The sequence below is a fragment of the Chelmon rostratus genome, chromosome 8, assembly GCF_017976325.1.
Source record: "Chelmon rostratus isolate fCheRos1 chromosome 8, fCheRos1.pri, whole genome shotgun sequence".
Classification (NCBI taxonomy): domain Eukaryota; kingdom Metazoa; phylum Chordata; class Actinopteri; order Chaetodontiformes; family Chaetodontidae; genus Chelmon; species Chelmon rostratus.
The window spans coordinates 7,738,661-7,757,031 of record NC_055665.1 but is presented as its reverse complement, the minus strand read 5'-3'; the positions used below and the strand labels follow the sequence as shown (position 1 = coordinate 7,757,031).

The following is an 18,371-nucleotide window of genomic DNA, read 5'->3' as shown; positions in this document are numbered from 1 at the left end:
ATGCATGCTTACTGTAAATTTAACAAGTATGAAAACAGTTATTGGGCTTGCAGAGGGGGTAAAAATGAATTAACAATACACTGCAGGGGAACACTGGAGCAGTCCTACAGCGCCATCTTCTGTTTGCACGTAGGTTTGGATTAGATTAGATGGGCCGTTGAAAAGCACCATCTTCACTCAAATAGTTTTTAAAAAATATCCAGATAATGTTAAGATGATTTCTGAAATTACTTTTTCCTTTAATATGCTGCAGGGTCGATACATTGACAAAAACAAAATGTAAATTTTCTTTTATTTCACATAGTATAGCATCACAATACACCAAATCAATCGTCCATCACAGTTCTGATGTGCAAGTGTTTATTTTCAAGTGATAATGACTAGGTTGAGAAGATCTTAGGCCATTTTCAAGAAGCAAGTTCATCGAGTTACCTGAATAACTTTGCAGAGTTAACACCTTCAAATCTGGAACACTTAACGTGTTACTCAGCAAAGTTACCAAGATGACATGCTAATCCTGCTTCTTGAGTCCGGTTCCAGGTCTTTAGATGCAGCCAGAGTTCCCACATGTCACAACTCATATAAACAAACAGAAAATGCAGGCATGAACATCTTATGTGTCATTGTAATGGCAAAAGTAACGAAATTTGGTCTTTTTTTCTCCTCCTTTGTCTGTTTAATTTTCTCAGTTTAATTTTCTCACCTCTGAATACAATGAGCAGTGTTATGGTTGAGAACAATACAGATTGACAACACACTGATGTATGCATGCTTGGAATGGGTCTATTTTCTCCTTGTGAATCCTGCTTAAGTGAGCCAAACTGCATACAAACATGGGTTAATAATTTCGGGCAGGACTTAAACTGTAGGTGGAAAAACATGCAAATTTTAACCAGTTCATATCATCATCACCCATAATGTCCTGGACAGCCATTATGGAGTGTTAGCCCCTCCATCAGTCCTGCAACTCAACCAGACCTAATACATTTCTTTCTTAAATGCCAAAAAATAGTGTTTACATAATGACATATTTTCATCAGTTTTGTTGTTTCTAAATCATTTAATTGTTGTGGCAGTGCTTTTCCAAAGACCATTTCCAAATTCCCAGCCAAACCCATTTTACAACCCACCATAAAGTCAATCAAAAGTTTGATTTTCAGTGGAGCACAGACAGAAAAGTTAATTTCACTGATTGAAAAGAGTTTATTATGCTAAGCTGCTGTTATTCAGAAGAAGGACATATACGCTTTCTGTAAAAGGTCCTTCTACAGTACAGACAAAGAGCCCCGTCTGGAATCTAATCAAAACCTTCCATTGACACACACACACACTCACACTCACACTCACACACACACACACACACACACACACACACACACACACACACACACACACACACTCACTCACTCACTCACTCACTCACACACTCACACACTCACACACTCACACACACACACACACACACACACACACACACACACACACACATACATACATATATACCTGCATACACTCACAAGAACACCTTAGATGGACAGCACAATCCCTTTTCAGTCTGCTAACAAAACCTTGTTTCCGTTCACAAGTGAAACCAAAAAGCGAGTTTTGGGCAGCATTCAGGTAGGGTGAGGTGAGCAGTGGTGAGAGAAAGCTTGCACTGCAGACAAGCTTTATCTACATAAGGCCATCTCTGAACGTGTGTGGGTTAGGACTAGCAGTTCACGTCCACCATTTTTTTTTTTTTAATCAGCACAGAAGTAGTCGGGGTGGGTTCATCACAAGACAGATTCCTGAAAACTGACATCACAGTTTGTCCATAGCAAGAGGTCACAACAAGGGTTTGTTTCTCCTCCTCACATTGTTCATTTAGAGGGACCAGCAGCTAATTATCACAGCCTCTGACCGCTATAGGAAATCCAGAGAAAGATCCTGAGCCTTTTCCTGTCCAGGTGCAGTTTTGCTCTCTTGACTTCCTCACAGCCAACACGGTGCCTTGCATTCGCCTGAGACGAATGCCTGAATTTCCCTTCCATCTTAGCTTGAGAAGCCTGACCCCGCTGTGCTCCAGTGCTGTCTCACACACTCTTGGCTCAAGCCGTCTCTCAGTACTTTAGGTGCTGGGAGCAAGGGATTGTGATTTGCGCGCTGGTGAGCCACAGTTTAGTAGTCTCTCCTTCTACAGGCTCCCCCATCTTTCCTCTCCTCTACCCCCTTTTTGCGTCTTTTTATTTTTTCATTTTGCATCAGAGTCTAGACAGTGTTGCGCGGCGTGCCGTTCAGTGCGACGACCTTGGTGCAGGGCGAGCCCACCGCCTGAGAGCCCATTGGACGCTGGGTGGAAACGCCCACCTCAAATACTTCATGGATGGCCTTCCGGAAACAGTGGAAGTTGTAGTCTATTAATCCTGAGGAGGCAAGAAATACAACACATGATTAGATTTGTGATGATGTATTCAGCTTCCTTTGTTACAACATCTGCACAGAGAAAGTCAGTCAAAAGATCGGTTCTATAAACTGAAGGAAAAATGTACATTCAATTTATTTGGTGAATTAATAGTGTCGACAACACCGCAATGCAATGCATCGCAAGATCAAGAAAAGCTTGAAGAAAGGTGCTGATAAAAGAATCTTAAGAACTATGTTGTGTATTCATTTTGTTTTCATCTGTGTTGTTTTCCTCCATACACTAAAAAATATGATACCACAAAAAAGCAGCTTCTACACAATAAAGACAGAATAACATGAACATCTGTAGAGCTTTTGGTGTTTCCTCCCTGTGTTGATTCAGCTCGATGGTCACTTTTGAGAAGCTGAGCTGCAGTTTATGGTCTTCTATTGCATTAATACAGAAACACCTTACAAACTACAAACCTAAAAATGCAAAAAAAAAAAACCAAAAACAAAAGGAGAATCTTCGAGACAGTGTCAAACAAAACTGAACATTTCAAACCCATACCCACACTAGGGTCTAAAGGTTACAATATCTCTGCCTTTGCAGCATCTGTTTTTTCCATTCATTGAAATCTGTCTCAAACATCATGAAAGTGGAATACTAATCCACTGAATTTTCCCTTTAATGTACTTAATTGCAACACGTTACATGTATAGGTGTCCTTGTTTTGACTTCATTCACTCGTGAAAGAAAACGGACTCAAGGCCACATCGCCATTAGCCAAATTAAGCCAAATGAGCTCCAGGGGATCACAGATTTCCCTGACAGCTTACCTTTGCGCTCGAAGCTTTCTTCTCGCAGGATGCAGACAAGGGCCAGGAACTTAGTGACCTCTTTCAGGTAGAGCACAGTGGTGTTGTTGAGCTTGATGATGGCCATGGACTCCTTGTCGTAGGCACTGCCGCTGCCGTCCTCCCTCAGACTGTTGGGGCACAACACAACACCATAATGTTCAGGGGGGAAATGTGAAAAAAACAACTGCAGCATGTGGATGTGGATTAATTAAGCAAATACATGTATAATTAAGCTGTGCCTCAATGAAAGCATCCTCAGCAACAATACACAGATTAACTCAACGCCTTAAAGTATTAAGAAAGAAAGAAGATTCAAGTTCATGTTTTTCTAAATTTAACATGAAAATTAAAGTTTATTCAAAATGTACTCTATAGATTCAATTATTTTATTATAAAGGTAAAGCCTGCCAACAGTCAAACTGCATCTGAAGGAAAGGAAGAGCTGAAAACGCAGCTGAAACCCAACTGTGCTCTCTAATGTACAAGCAATCAGATAAACACACACTCACCCGTAGATGCAGGAGACGTCAATGACCACGTCGATCATATCACAGCACAGTTCGTAGGACTGCATGTCGACAGGAGAGCTGTCTGTGGCGATGTAGATCTTACTGACCACGTCGAACAGAAAGGCCTTCTCTATCCCTGAATTCTGTCAGGGACAAAATGACGGGAATGTTAGGATTGTATAATGCCTTAAAGAAACAGGGTATTTCTGTTGCAGTTATGTATGTAGTAGTTACAGTTATACAGTTAATATTAAAACAGTAGCGGTGGGAAATATGATGACAAACGCTGTGAGATGGTACTCATTTGGCAACTGTCAGAGATTGCTGATCAACCTGAAAATCATTTTCTTGATTAATCGTTTGATCTTTAAATATCAAATTTTCCTAAAGCGAAAGTTGACATAAGGAAATCACTTCATTTGTCCAGCCACGAGTCCAAAATCTGGAGAATACGGCTGGAGATATACTTGTTTTTAACGACACGTTTACATGTGCATGATGGCTGCCTTGTGTATCTTGCGTCTGTTTGGAGCTTAGGTTGTGCATGTTCTCGGGAAATTACATTACACGTACACAATACACGCGTTAATGGTTTTGGCAGGATGGTAGATGGTAGATGGTAGATGGGGAGGTCTGTTGCTTGAAAGCAGAGGGTGACAGCAAGCCTCTCCATTGAACTGAGTGGCTCACTGTGTGTGTTGTATAGCGAACATTCAAACACATTATCATGAATTTGTCACTTTGGCAGTGTGAGAAAAATAAACACTTCAATGTAGGACATTCTTCATTTAGTGGTATTACATATCATGGAAATTGTCGCTGCAGTTGCTTTTTCTGCCATGACCTCCTCGACTTCTGCCACCTTTACAGCATACAAATCCACCAGTTTTAAAAGGTGTGAGTTCTCTGGTGTGCCCTCTAGTGGTATCCTCCAGTAACATGCACAGTGCATAGGCAAGTCTGTGGGTTCACAATGCAGCTGGTTGTCAAAGCAAATGCATGGTTAAAAAGAAAGTAAAACTCCAGCCTAAGATAACCAGTACATATTTACATTTAATTTGGACCTGGTGCACTTTCACAGTGTCTGCTTTAAAAAAAAAAAAAAAAAAAAAAAAGCAAAAAATCTTAAGCAATCAATCATAAAAACCACTGCTGTTAAATATTCTGACAAATGCCTAATCAATTAATCTTTTAAATGTGCCAGCCCTATATGTTGTTTATATCATGGTATTTATTCCTTTTATATCTCTTTTTTATGGTTTCACTTAGTGTTTTAAATGCAACTTTAATTATCCAGTCATGACAGGATGTGCGCCAACAGATATTAAGTATCACACCATTAACTGAGCTGAATCTTGCAAGTCGTTGCTGAGGCTGAGTCTGATGTCACTCAATTAAATACTTTTTGAAGTATTTGTCTTTACTTGATGAAGATAAACTACAACATCTATATCAAGAGGACTTCATAGCATCTGGGAAATGGATAAAATGTTGATTGGCACATCACGTCATGCAGGACTGCTTGTTACTTCTCTGAGATTAATCTCTTCCAGTGGTCTTTAGGGTGTTGTCAACAGCAATATAATTTCAAATGTATCACTGAGAATGTGTGCCAGTTAGAAATCCAGTCCCACTTCAAGACCAGTATTACAATCAAGGATTGTGAAGGCATTGGAGGAACTGGGCAGTGGCATCAGGGCTGGCAGTGACTCACATCATGCACACTGTCACACATAAATCACGCTGGCCAATGACAAACTTACAAAAAGGTTCATTCACAAAGTGTGGGCTGTTCTTTACTTACAGAAATGAAGATATTTAGGAGGTTCTCCAGAGTGGGAAGCTGAGGGATGAGCTTCTGCACCACTTTGCTGAAGGCCTCAAAGATGGAGTGGTCATAAATACTCGTCAAGTAAAAGCTGAATGAGATATTAAAAAAAAAAAAAGGAAGTGAGCAAGCAGTTACTCGTAGCACTTCCTCAAAACAAACATGAAAGCAGGTAAAAATACAGATGGTCACAAGATCACATGACAAGCAGACACTGAATGGTAGAAAAGAGCCTGTAATTAAAGCATTTCAACCTGATTCAAACATAGAAACACAGGGATACAAACAAAATGTTTGCAAAAGAACTGCCTCCATGACTGTGGCAAAGCTGGGCACACACGACTTATGGACTTTGGTTACTGAGATATATAAATAAAAAGGTCAGACCCTGAGAAAGCCAGCGGCTTGGGCCAAATGAAACTGCCTGCATACACTTGGAAGGAGCTCAACTTTACAATGCATTACAGTGAAGAAAGCACCAGAGAGCCACAAGGCAGGGAGGAGGGGGAAAAAAGCCCTCTCAGAGCCACTATATATCCAGGCCCGCTCTGGCTGTCTAACCGGAATAAACAACAATCTCACCCCACATAAAACACAGTGCAGCGTGTGCCAACAGAGCCCAAACATCACCAGTACAGCTGCTGCAGAGCTGGCCAGGATCAGCCGGGACAGCTTGTTTAATGTTGTACACAACACATTTACCATTTCTACACACTGCGCCAGGGCAAAGGCTACAATTAATGATTATTTAAATTGTGTGATTAGGGTTGCAACAAACTATTAATTTAATTACTGAGAAATATGTTTCAAAACTCTTTCAATTAATTAATCTTTTATTCTATAAAATGTCATAAAACAGCAAAAAACAACAATCACAATCGTTCACAGTCCAGATCAACGTTGTCTTGCTGCTTTTGTCTGACCAACAAACCCCCAAATTCCCAAAACATTTTATTTATTATGACAGACCAGAGAAAATAGGAAAATTCTCACATTTAACAGGATGGAACCAGTGATTTTGGCCATTTTGGACTAAGAAAAAACACTTTAGTGATTATTATATTATGATCATCAAAATTATTACTTACACATTTCGCTTCCGTCAACAAATCTATTATTCTATATTCAGCTCTATTATAACCCTATTAGGCAAAATGTACAGTAAGTCATCTTATTTTCACTGATCATTGGCCATAAATATTGTTATTGAAATTAAAAGGTAAAAAAACAAAATTATTAACACAATATTTTACATAAAGAATGACTCAATTCATGACAGTATTACTAAAGAAAATGTTTAACTTCCTGTATATTGATTAAGCTGTTAATGATTAAGCTGTTAATCATTTCAGCCCTACTCAGATCTTTTTAAGGGATATACCCCTTGAGGCTAGACTGCAATTTCCCAGCTTGGGATAAATAAAGTATATCTATCTATCTATCCATCCATCCATCTATCTGACACAGTAAAATTGCTAAAATTTTCCACAGAAAACCAGTCAATCAGTCTCCTACAGCAGTAACTACAGAACAGTGACATTAAGTAATAGGAACCAAACACTGTTTCAGCCTTCTTTCCACATCTGAAGTATGTCAGACCTTTGCAGCTTGTGGTATCTGAAGCACGAGTTATTGTTTCTTCATTAGTGGGTCAAAGAGGAATCTCACAGCAACACTAAAGCTTATGCAGGGCATAGGCTGCTGTACGTCATGAACACTACTGAAATCTCCAAACTGACCAAGCGACCAGGTTGAAATACTGTGTCACACACATTACAATATTTGCTTTCCAGTTTTGGCTATATTGAACCACATACCTGATAACTTAATTTGTTTCCATTGCCATCATGCTGTCTCTAACTCTGCTGCTCACAGAGGTTTCACATTAATGTCAGATCCTGATAAAAAGTTCAACTCAGGGATTAAATTATATCCCTAATTTATATTCCTCAAGAGAAAAACATTGGATGAACTCTATGTTAACACCGACATGTGTTGTGGTTGTGCAAAGTTGTTTTAACACAGAGGGAATTGCTATGAAAAGTGGTAACTACAGTTACAAATAACCCGACAACGTCCTTGCATGTACAGCAACTTCCTTTTCTCATTAGATTAAGTCAGCGGGAACCGACACAAATCTTTGTCATCTTTACAGCATTTACGTCAGATGAGCTACGTTACGGTTGCAGATGAAACATCACATACAACTTCAGCACTGCCTTAACAAAACACAATGTGCAAGGGTGAAGTCACGAATAAAACACACACAGTGGGGCTTGAGTCTCCATTTCAAGAGGCCTGATGCAGTCAGAAAATGTTCTAGAGCTGACGTCGCTACACAATCTCATTTATCTCGTTTATTATAGATCAGCAGCAGCATCATTTAGTGATGTGTCTGCACTGCCCTCCACTGTTCTGATATTACCTTGGTTTAACTTCTACACCACGTTGAGGAGGCAGCGCGCGAGAGAGAGCTTATCTGTTTGCTTAGAGAGAGGACAGGTTGGTTTTTCTCTTCCACACGTGTTGCTCACATGTTAAAGGAAATCATTGCCATGTCAGATATTTGAGCCTGTTCTCCATCTATCTGCAGAGATTGCTCTGAAGTTCAGTCCCATTCGAGGATGGCAGCTTTACTTCAGTGAGCTAAGTTAGCAGACTTGGTCTGTAAATGTTTTTGAGGGGATTTGAGGTTTCTGGTTTGCTGCTGTACCAACCTGTTAGAGCTCATTTCTGAGCTGTGAGTGTATTTTTGATCAAACTCAGCTAAATCACCAGTCTCACGGTAAGCTTTTAATACCGTGTGTGCTGTGCAGCTCTGTGTCTGATGTCAGTGTTGTTCTGTTTTTCTCTTACTGATGTGTGAGTAAGCATTACAACAGCAGGCAGTTAAGTCAGGCTGTTGGTTTGATTTGGTGACGGTGACTGCTAGTCGTCGCTGTCCAAACAAAACCATGCATCTTCAACTATAGTCATTTTGAAATTTTCAGATGAACTCTGTGTTCCTTACTATTTCTTAAAACAAATTAGAAATTTAAAACCCTGTGGATAGTCGATGATGATGAATCATACAGCAAAAAAAGGGCCATTTCTCTTCACATGTGAAAAGATAAATTTTGGAGATAAATGCTGTTCACAGAACAGTGACACAGTGTTGATTCGAGGTTTTAAAATTGTAGAGTAACCTTCTGACTCTTTGAGGCAGAGTGTGTGTGCATGAGAGAGATTTTAGAGCACTATTGTGAAATGAATAGAAACATGCAGATAAGCTCATATGCTTTGATGCGTTTACCACTCCACAAATCCTCGAGTTTGCATGACACACTTTTCGTTAGAAAATGTTAGAAAATTTTCACACTGAGGGTCTGTGAAAGAGAAATAATAGTGAAACTGAGACCACACATCCACAGAACAGGTGTGAGCTGACTTACTTTACAAAGTGCCTGTATGTATTAGTGTGTGTATGACAATATAAATTGAAGAGAATCTCTGTGCCAACATCCTCTCTGATTGCACGAGTAGCAGGGATAAAACTCTTCTTCAGGTCTGTACAGATGTAGAAGTTAATAATAAAATGTCAGACAAAATGTACCTGAGATGCAGCTTTTCTAAGCTGGCGTCTGCCAGATCGTCATTGGCTCTCTGATGGATGTCTCTCTGGGTCTCGATCTTGTGATCGTCTGACAGGCCGTCCACTTTGTGGATAAACACTTCGAAGTTGATCTCTGGATTAACTCGGTAGGCTCGCGACACGGTGAGGTGAAGCCGGCCAAGGGCCTCCACGTAATCATCCTGAGAGGAAGCAAGTGACACGTTAATACACGTTCACAATATGTGCATCTTTTGAAAAAGTGAATCATGAAACTGGTTATAAATGCATTACAAAAATGAAAACTTCAAGTACCCTGCAGTCCACATTCTTGATCATAATTGTCTTCTGTGACTATGTCCTATGACACTTATGCACGGCTATATTTCTGCTATCCTGTCAGTAGGTCAAATCCATTAAGAACAAATCTTAAAAAGATGTTATAAATCCTGACTGAGATTTTACTAGAATATAAAGCTGTTTGACCAAACCTGACAAGTATAAAACTGCTTTGTCGAAGTCAGAATTTCCTTGTCTCCGGGCAAATGTACTTGTTTGCTTGCTTTGCTTGTCTGCTTACTTTAAGTAATATTTGCCCAATTTGCTCGTTTTTTTTTTTCTTGTTTTTGAGAGCTGAGTTTTTTGCAGTGTTGTGCTTGGACTAGCCTTGAAAAAGTCTATTTTAGCTATCTTTGTGAAGCTAAAGGTTATATATAAAAGACTAATTGCACTTACGATAACTATGCTTGTCAGTAAAAAGAACAGGAAAATCAGGATGTGCTGTCTATTAAAAGTGTCAGAGGGACAAACAGGTATAAGGAAATGTACTCCTGCACTGTCTTCCAAAGCAGCAAGACAAAAACAAGCCTCTTCTGATACCACTGGGTGACCAACTGCTGAAACAAATTGAATCTGATGCACCTCCTTGAGTGCAAATAAACCCTGCAATCAGATCAGCTGTGGCTAACGTCGTCGCTGAGATTACTTCTTGAAAGCACTTAGGGTCATGTGGATAGAACTGGCATAAAAGCCCATGGCTTGCATGCAATTGGTCTTTTATCCTGGCTGCTCATCACTGACTTCATTCTCACGGCTTCTACTTACAACAATGAGTGCTACAAAAGTTTGTTTTCTTTATGTGTGCAGTTTCATCTTGATAAAATGGAAAATGTATGTGAAAATGGGTCTGAATATTGTCAGATTTTTGTATATGTAAAATGAAATGTCCTGTCAGGACACACAAGGGAAGAGGAAACCCAAAAATCAGCATTTTTAGTCTGCATATTTGAAACATGACACTTTTTAGGTATGTGTTGCTGTGCAACAACACATTCACTTCCTGTGTTTGAGACCATGTCAATTTAAATCCTTTTTTTCCACTTCTTCACCTGAGCATCAATGACAAATATCAAAGCCCCGGTTCCTCTGAAGATCATCTCGTAGTCGAAGGTGGGGTCGAAGAAGTCCACCTGACCCGGGAAGTCCCAAATCTGGAAGTTGACAAAGGAGCTGCTGGAGATGTCGTCCTTGTAGATCTTGTTGGTGCTCTCCAGGAACAAGGTCTCATTGGGAGACATTTTGTGAAACACCACCTGCAATCGGAGTTGTGTTCATGTTTAAACAGAATAAACTAAATTCCAGTTCCCCAATACTGCTTGTGACTGTGAAATCTCAAATAAATACAACCATACTGTGGCCAGGCGACACTAGAAAATGGCACAAGTTAGAGGAAATATGAACATGCCGCAATACACATTAGTGGTGGGAGAAAGAATCGACATGGAAATACTACAGTAAACTGCAGTATAACCTTTTGTGATCCATTACAGACACATTTGCATCACTTGTGGCTATGAGAGCTAATTCCCTGTCAACCCTAAGAGGAGCACTTGTAGTGTATACCCTCTTGTCAGCTTATGTCTTTTGCTTCTTGTCAATGTTTGTTAAATGACAGTTAAACAACTACGTTAAATGGCTGAGACTAAACATTTTTACTCTCATTTGCCTATAAAAGTATGACGAATGAAAAAAGAGTTTTTAGGGTTTTCATCACTAGTGACATAGATAGTAATGTATCGTAAATGACTATCTATGATACGCTGCATCTTGCTAAACTGCCTGTATTACATGCTGTTTATTGATTTCCTTGAAAGAGATTATCCCGACAGCACTGTATTTCGGCTTATGGTATAATTCAAACACAAAGGCATCATTCGGACGTCACGTGCAGAGCGAGAGGGAAAAGGGCAAAAAGTTGCAGACTCACTCGTCTGATGCAACACGTCACTCGACATTCAGCGGTTTTTGAGCTGCCTGCTTTCAAACAGCAGACAGTAACTGAGACTTGGTCCACTGAATACAGCAACATGTACAAAATAAATTACAGCAAGTGATGGTGGAGGACCTGGGAGTGTTTTCTCTACAACTGCCTTTTTGAATCAGTGTTTGGGCCACTGAGGTCACAGGCCAATGAACCAGCGAAAAGCCAAATCACATGTTTTTCAGCAGATACTGGAGGCTTAAGGAGAGCATTAATCTGAGACTTAACAGTATGTGTGGATTATGGGGAAACAGCACAAGTACACTTCAGTACAGAAAACTGCATTTTTTTACTTTTGTTTCTTCAGACAGCATCTGTAGAATAGGCTCATGGCGAGTCACGCTATATCCAGCCTGATTCTACTTCCCCCTTGAATTTTGACATAAATAATAAAATATCATAGAAGGCACAACTGAGTCTCATCTATTATTCAACCACAGTGCCAGTCTGAAAGTAGTAGACTTGAAGAATATGATGGAGACAGTTATCCTTGCTGTAGGACTTAGCTGGATCACACAAAACAAAGGCGTTCAAATCAAGGAGGGATTACCAACTTGGCACAGTGGACAACAACTCCAAGAGGTCACTAAAGCCCCAAGTTAACTGCATATCAACTGTTTTTGCTTCTGATTAATTGCAAATGTGTTGGTGAATTTGCATCGCTGAAGTACAATATTAACCAAGGCTAATTTTGCGGCCATATCTTGTAGAGGGACCCGGTGTCAAAATCTAACTTTAAGAGAACTTGAAGTCCTAGTTAATCAAACTTCCACCACCAAACAAAATATAAATTATATGCCAGTGTAAGTCATGTCTTCCTGCATTTTTTTAATGGCAGAGGTGGACCAGATCACCTCCACTAATATCAGAAAAATATTGAGAGTTTTTAGAAATAAATCGTAAAGGTATAGGCAAAAAAAAACAGAGGTGCCATTTCGCACAGCAAAAGCCATACATGTAACCCGTGTGACTAGAGCTGCAACAGTTTATTAATCAGATGGAAGTATTAAATTAATCGCCAATTAATTTGCTAATTAATAAGTCAGTTTGGGTAATTTTTTCAGGAAAAAAAAATTCTAGCACCTTAAGTGTGGATACTTTCTAGTTTTGTTACTCACTCATCTATGACAAAACAAGAGATTTGATCAACATTTAAACTATTTTTAGACATTTTTATTCTCCAAATAATCAACAGATGGAAATAATCATTGGTTGTAGCCCGAAGTGTGATTATTGTTTCGGCCTTCATCTGCTGAGTAAACTACTCACAAGACCAGCTCAGTTACAGAAGATATTTTGGGGGAAACCCTGGGAGTGCTGGACTCAGAAGCAGTTGGTGAGGGGGCCAACAAGGGCCCTGCAAATCTCTTCCTCCCAGGACCCCCCTCCCTCGTTCATCCAGCCATGATTTAATTACAAAGAGAAAGAGCATATTGGCCAAACTGCAGGTGCTATGACTGGTGCACTGATTTAAAACAAAGTGTTATGACTTGCAGAATGGAAGGCGTGGTCGGTTTGCTGTCATGTGAGAGCAGCACATCAGACCTGCTCTGTGTCTCACAGCTGGGTGGGACTATGATATATTTGACAAGTTGTTAACCAAACAGTCACATGCTTTGTGTCCACATTTCAGTAAAGATGCACCTAGCGTGTCTGTCCACCCGGTTAATAATTTACTGCTACAGCTGCTTCAATGTTAGCTAACACTGAAGGCTAACTACTTGTTAGCTGCGGGGAAGCTTTTGGTTCAGTTCTTCCACTCTCGTGTAGCTAGACGTGTTATCTGCTGGTTGATAGCTATCATCACTCACGACATGCTAAACTACCTCGCTAGCTATTTTGGCTAACGTCCCATTTACTTGTGTGAGGCAGGGAAGGCGCCGCTCGCCTCGCCAAGGCTAATAGTTTAACATCTCTCCCTACCTTCTGTATCGAGGATTTGCCACTTCTTCTCAACCCCATGAGTAGGATCCTCGGTTTGCTGTCGGACGGCGCCGGGCTGCCCTCGATGTCGGCCTCCTCTTCACCATAATCGAAATCTTTGGGGAACGAGTCTGCAACCCCGTAGCTGTCAGCCAGCTGTTCCACCTCGTACTGAATCGACATTTTGACCTAACGACGGTCGCTTCCCCTGTTCCCCCCCTTACTTGTCGGTCACCACACCCGTGATTGTGTCGGACAATCGGTTTGCACCACAAACTAACGTCACACAAAGGTATTAGTTTGTCAATAATGCCCAGGCGACTTGGAAACACCGAGCGTGATCCCACACATTTCCTTAGGATTTCCTCTCTCTTGAAAAAAACTCGCCGCGTGCTCCCACCCCTTGATTCTGATTTGCTGTAGGAATTGAAATGTGACAAATGATTGGCCAAAGCGCCTGTCATTTTACTGAGGTTTGTCGCTGTCACCTGACTAGTACTCAGACTTGTTTTGTGACCTATCACCCGAATAAGAAGCAAATACACACTTCTGACGAATCGGTTTAAAGCCACTTGAGTTTAGTAACAATAATAGATAATTCTTGTATTTTTATTTGCTGTAAAATAGAGAACATTTGAAGAAGGCTGTTAAAAACGAACCAAATAGAAAGTGGGCAGCTTTGGTGTTCTGCGACACGACCAGCAGATGGCGACAGAAATCCACTACAGTAAAGTTAAGGCCTTCATTGTCCGTCTAAAATGTCGGAATGAATCATTAAAATCACCTGAAAAGACACAAAAGTCTAATTTCCACGAGATATGCTTTGCTAAACGGGATGCATGGAGAGATAATTCATAGATATGAATTAGACCAGATGTATGCAAGAACTTTCAACGGAGGTCCGTGATATGCAAGTCTTTATTTCAACAAAACACGATAGCATGTCATTTGTTCAAAGACACATTTGATGTAGAGTTTTGCGTCCTGTATCCAGGGTCGTACCCACGACTTTACGATTTATAGAAATACTTACGTCATAAGTCCAGCGAACTAAACTAGCTAATGAGGACCTTGTCTGTGGTCTTTGGTAAGGACTGATAAAAGTACTTACGTTTACGAGGAACATGAAGGCATCATCAAACCCCTAATAACAGTTGCTTAAAGACCGTGGTAAACGAAACTGAACTTTTCCAGGCCGGCAGTTTAGCTTGTTTTCAAAATTGGCTGCGCGATAGTAGGCGGTACTCAAAACATAGCATCTATAAGAAGAAAGTCAACTTTATAGCCTTCTCCATTATGGCACATTACAGAGTAAGTGTGTTTGCTGCCGTTGTATCTTACACTAATGCTCTGGAGAAACTGCTTCTTGTCCAGTAGCTGTAAGCTAGCTAAGCTAATATTAGCAACCCTGCAGGTTACAAGGTATTCATTAGTGAGTAGACTGGCCACCTGTGACAGCTCGTGTTGTAGTTTTTAGTGTTTATGGGTCGTAAATGTTGTTGAGATACTGTCAGGAAACCCAACGACAAACTGCTCTTTGACCAGCATTTTCTGAGAATTTTTTAAACAATTTTGTCATACATCTACATCTTTATGGGATAGTCTAGTGGACTACACCTGACAATTGACAGTTTTGTTATCAGTTAAAGTGTCTGATTTTTGATCCTTCAGGCTGCAGACTCCAAAAGGGAACAGTTCCGGAGGTACTTGGAGAAAACTGGTGTTGTTGACAGTCTGACCAGTGGTATGGCACTTTTTTCTGCAGTGGTCTTTTCTCACTGGGCTTGGGCGCTGCTCACAAACTTCACTTTATAATGAAAAGCAAATTAAGCAGCCAGGAGATCTGAAAAGAAGATTATCTCTTCTGACAGGACTGACCTGAAAATACCAAGGACCAGCAAAATCTTGACTCTCTGTGATTAGTACACACCAAATTATCATCTGATGGCATGATTTGGAACTTGATTTACTGTCTTAGTAATTAGGACTAGTTATTGTTTGTGTTTAATGCCAATGCCAACACAATAGTTCCAATATTGACAGTAAAGCAATACTTTTGATGTCTCACATGGAGGAATATAAAAATGCTGTTCAACAAACCCCTTTTTTCTTACAAAACAAATAACAAATTATGCAAAAATTCTCAAACGCGTTTTAATTTTGTTCGAACACAGCTGTCGAAGAACTTTGACTTGTTATGTATTTAACTCAACAAATATCTACCCAGAAGAACAAGCAAACAAGACATTTGCTGCTAAAAGTTGGTTTCTGTATCAGATTTGGTCAGTGCCCAAAAAAGTATTGACGTGTGATACAGCCCTATCAGTCGTACCAGTAATTCTTGTAATTTATTTAACTCGTCTGTTTTTCCCTCTTGGTTTTCAGTTCTAGTGGCTTTGTACGAACAACAAGAGAGGCCCAACAATGCTCTGGAGTATCCTTCAAACAACACAACCGGACTCTGCCGAACCTTTTGAGTGGTTGCAGAAATTGTCTCTTGGTTTAGTTGATTGTGATTGTGATTTAAACATTGGATTGAAGTTTACCACCCACCACTCTGAACGCAAGCAACAAAGACAAATGTTCAGAACTTGGTTAATTAAGGAGGCCACTGCTTGTTGGATTCTTTAACCAACTTTCTCCAGATTTGTCAAGGAGCATCTTGGTGCCGCTGGCCTGACTGCAGCAAACACTGAGGCTCTGCAACAGGAGGTGATTGATTTGAGGCAGAAGTGTGCACGCCTGGCAGAGGAAAATAAAGACCTGAAAACAAAGGTAAAGTTTTGCTTGTTGTTATTGTAAAAGCTGTGCTTGTCATTTCAGACAACACATAAATAGTAAACGCTGCAGTGCTGGATTATTATTATTAACACGGGCCCCACAAGGGAGCGCTATCTCTCCAGTTCTGTTTGCTCTTCATACGAAGAAATTTAGAAGTAACTAATCTGAGAATGCTCAAGGCTGAATTTGCAGATAACACAGCCATTATTGGTTTGATCACTGCAGATGAAACAGAGCAGCATGGATGTGTTAAAGGATGAGCTTTCTTCAGTTAAAAACGAAGGAAATCATTTTTGATGATGACGACACACCAAGGAGTAGCTACCAACAGTGGCTGTATTGAAGTTGTAAATGAATATACATGTTTTGGGACAGTAATTGATGTGAAACTGTAAATGGACTTAAACACAGGTGTCATTCCCAGGAGAGGATTACATGCTCAGAGATCTCTCATACCTTCCAGTGGAGTTCTGTTAAACAAGTCCTTATGATTGGACACGCTATAGAGCAATATGCTGATGAATGTCTGTTTTAAGCCGTATTATATTTTATTGTTGTATCTGCCAATTTGCCACAGATACAACTAGAATTTTCTGACTGACGTATTTTCCTTCCTCCATCTCTCTAGCTGCAGCATTATGAACCAGAAGATGGAGCCACAGCTGAGTAGACCCCAGCAGAGCTTTGGTTGGAGGGAGGTTTTGTTTGTTTATTTGTCTATATTTCTCTCTGTGAGTTTAAAGACGACACTGTTAAGTGAAAGGCAAGAATTTTTCTGTTTTTTGCAAATCCTAGTTCCTACTTTTGTTTCTTAGAACTAATTTATTCTGTACATGGATGTATATACGTTTTCTTTCTTGTTCATTCTGTCTTCAGTATATTGCAATAGAAAGTGCTTAAGTTAAGATGTGGGACTATTTTTTTTAGGGCTCTATGTGAAAATAATGTCTGATTATACTGCAGATAATTTTATTTTTCTGGAATAGTTATAAACACACAGACTCTGCTGTGATCCACATGACAGTCTGTCATAGAGACACACTTATACTTTATTGCCAAAGGTCTGGTGTGAGAAAATGGTTTTAAAAAGCTTAAAAAAATGGCATTTTCTGGTAAAATAAAGCACAGCCCTCTTGTAATTAAGATACTGTTATATCTCTGAACTCATTTCTAAACAGCAGTGTATCAATCAGCCCTTTTATTGGAATATTAGAGGATTTTCATACTGTGGTAAGTGCAGTCAGACACTTCTGTGTATGTCAATATTGCAAAAGATCACCACCGGATATTCTACACTTACACTGATGAAAAATCAGATATAACACTAACACAGAGACAAATGAATACTTTGGGGACAAGAGCACCAATCAGATTGAATTAGTAACTTTTAGCTGTTTCATTATTGACAAACAGACAAGTCAAACAGAACAATAATCCAACATTGTTGTTGGACAGTGCTGCAGTGTTAGCTGCTTATTGATATGTTCAGGAGTGTTTTATACCCAGGATATACTGGTAATGCAGAGACAACAGATTTTTTTCATTGTGGATTAAAATAGAATAAATATTACTACATTTTCTTATAACTGTACAGGTCATCTTATTGTCTCTTCTTCAGTTGAGAGACGACTAACTCCCCCCGTGCAAATGCCCGAAAACATAAAGAGATGTAATGCAACTGCAAACTTCAGACAAAATAATGTGTCCTCCAAAAATATCTGGGTATTCTTATTGTGTTCTGGTTTATGGTACGAATGTAGGCCCGTCATAAGTCTACATGTTTGCCTCGCTACAAATCTTAGAAGTGTAGCTGTAATAGCTGCAATGGAGTACCAGAATGTGCTGATATTTCTCTTTATAGCGTAATGATAACTTTACTGTGTTTATCTTTCACACAGCTCGACTATATTTGGCCCAGTGCAGACTGACCAAGATGTACTGCATGATGCAGCTGTTAGTTCAAACTGTGGTTAAAAAAAAAAACCTAAAACAAATCATGCTGATTTGGTAGCATTCAGTGAGTCATAATAGAAAACAAAGGTTTATTCCAGAAATTGCTGAAAATATGAAACATACAGTATCATTATTATTATAGACAAATCTATATTTGTATTATATATACACTGTATATGTCATTATTATCAATGTCAATTGCATTAGCAGAACTGCAAAGAC

The 18,371-nt window shown here is 39.7% G+C and overlaps 2 protein-coding genes across 2 annotated transcripts; one reads left to right on the top strand and one right to left on the bottom strand.

Moving 5' to 3' along the window:
* Positions 1-275: 275 nt before the first annotated feature.
* On the bottom strand, positions 276-13,775 carry rragca (Ras-related GTP binding Ca). Its single transcript, XM_041942402.1, has 7 exons — positions 13,416-13,775; positions 10,561-10,764; positions 9,176-9,375; positions 5,560-5,674; positions 3,756-3,898; positions 3,226-3,374; positions 276-2,405 (listed from the first exon to the last, which is right to left on the bottom strand). Exons 1-7 carry the CDS (start codon positions 13,596-13,598, stop codon positions 2,251-2,253), a joined length of 1,149 nt encoding a protein of 382 aa, XP_041798336.1. The 5' UTR covers positions 13,599-13,775; the 3' UTR covers positions 276-2,250.
* Positions 13,776-14,589: 814 nt separating this feature from the next.
* LOC121609903 (c-Myc-binding protein-like) lies at positions 14,590-17,341 on the top strand. Its single transcript, XM_041941666.1, has 5 exons — positions 14,590-14,726; positions 15,087-15,159; positions 15,801-15,849; positions 16,061-16,190; positions 16,825-17,341. Exons 1-5 carry the CDS (start codon positions 14,712-14,714, stop codon positions 16,864-16,866), a joined length of 309 nt encoding a protein of 102 aa, XP_041797600.1. The 5' UTR covers positions 14,590-14,711; the 3' UTR covers positions 16,867-17,341.
* Positions 17,342-18,371: the final 1,030 nt, after the last annotated feature.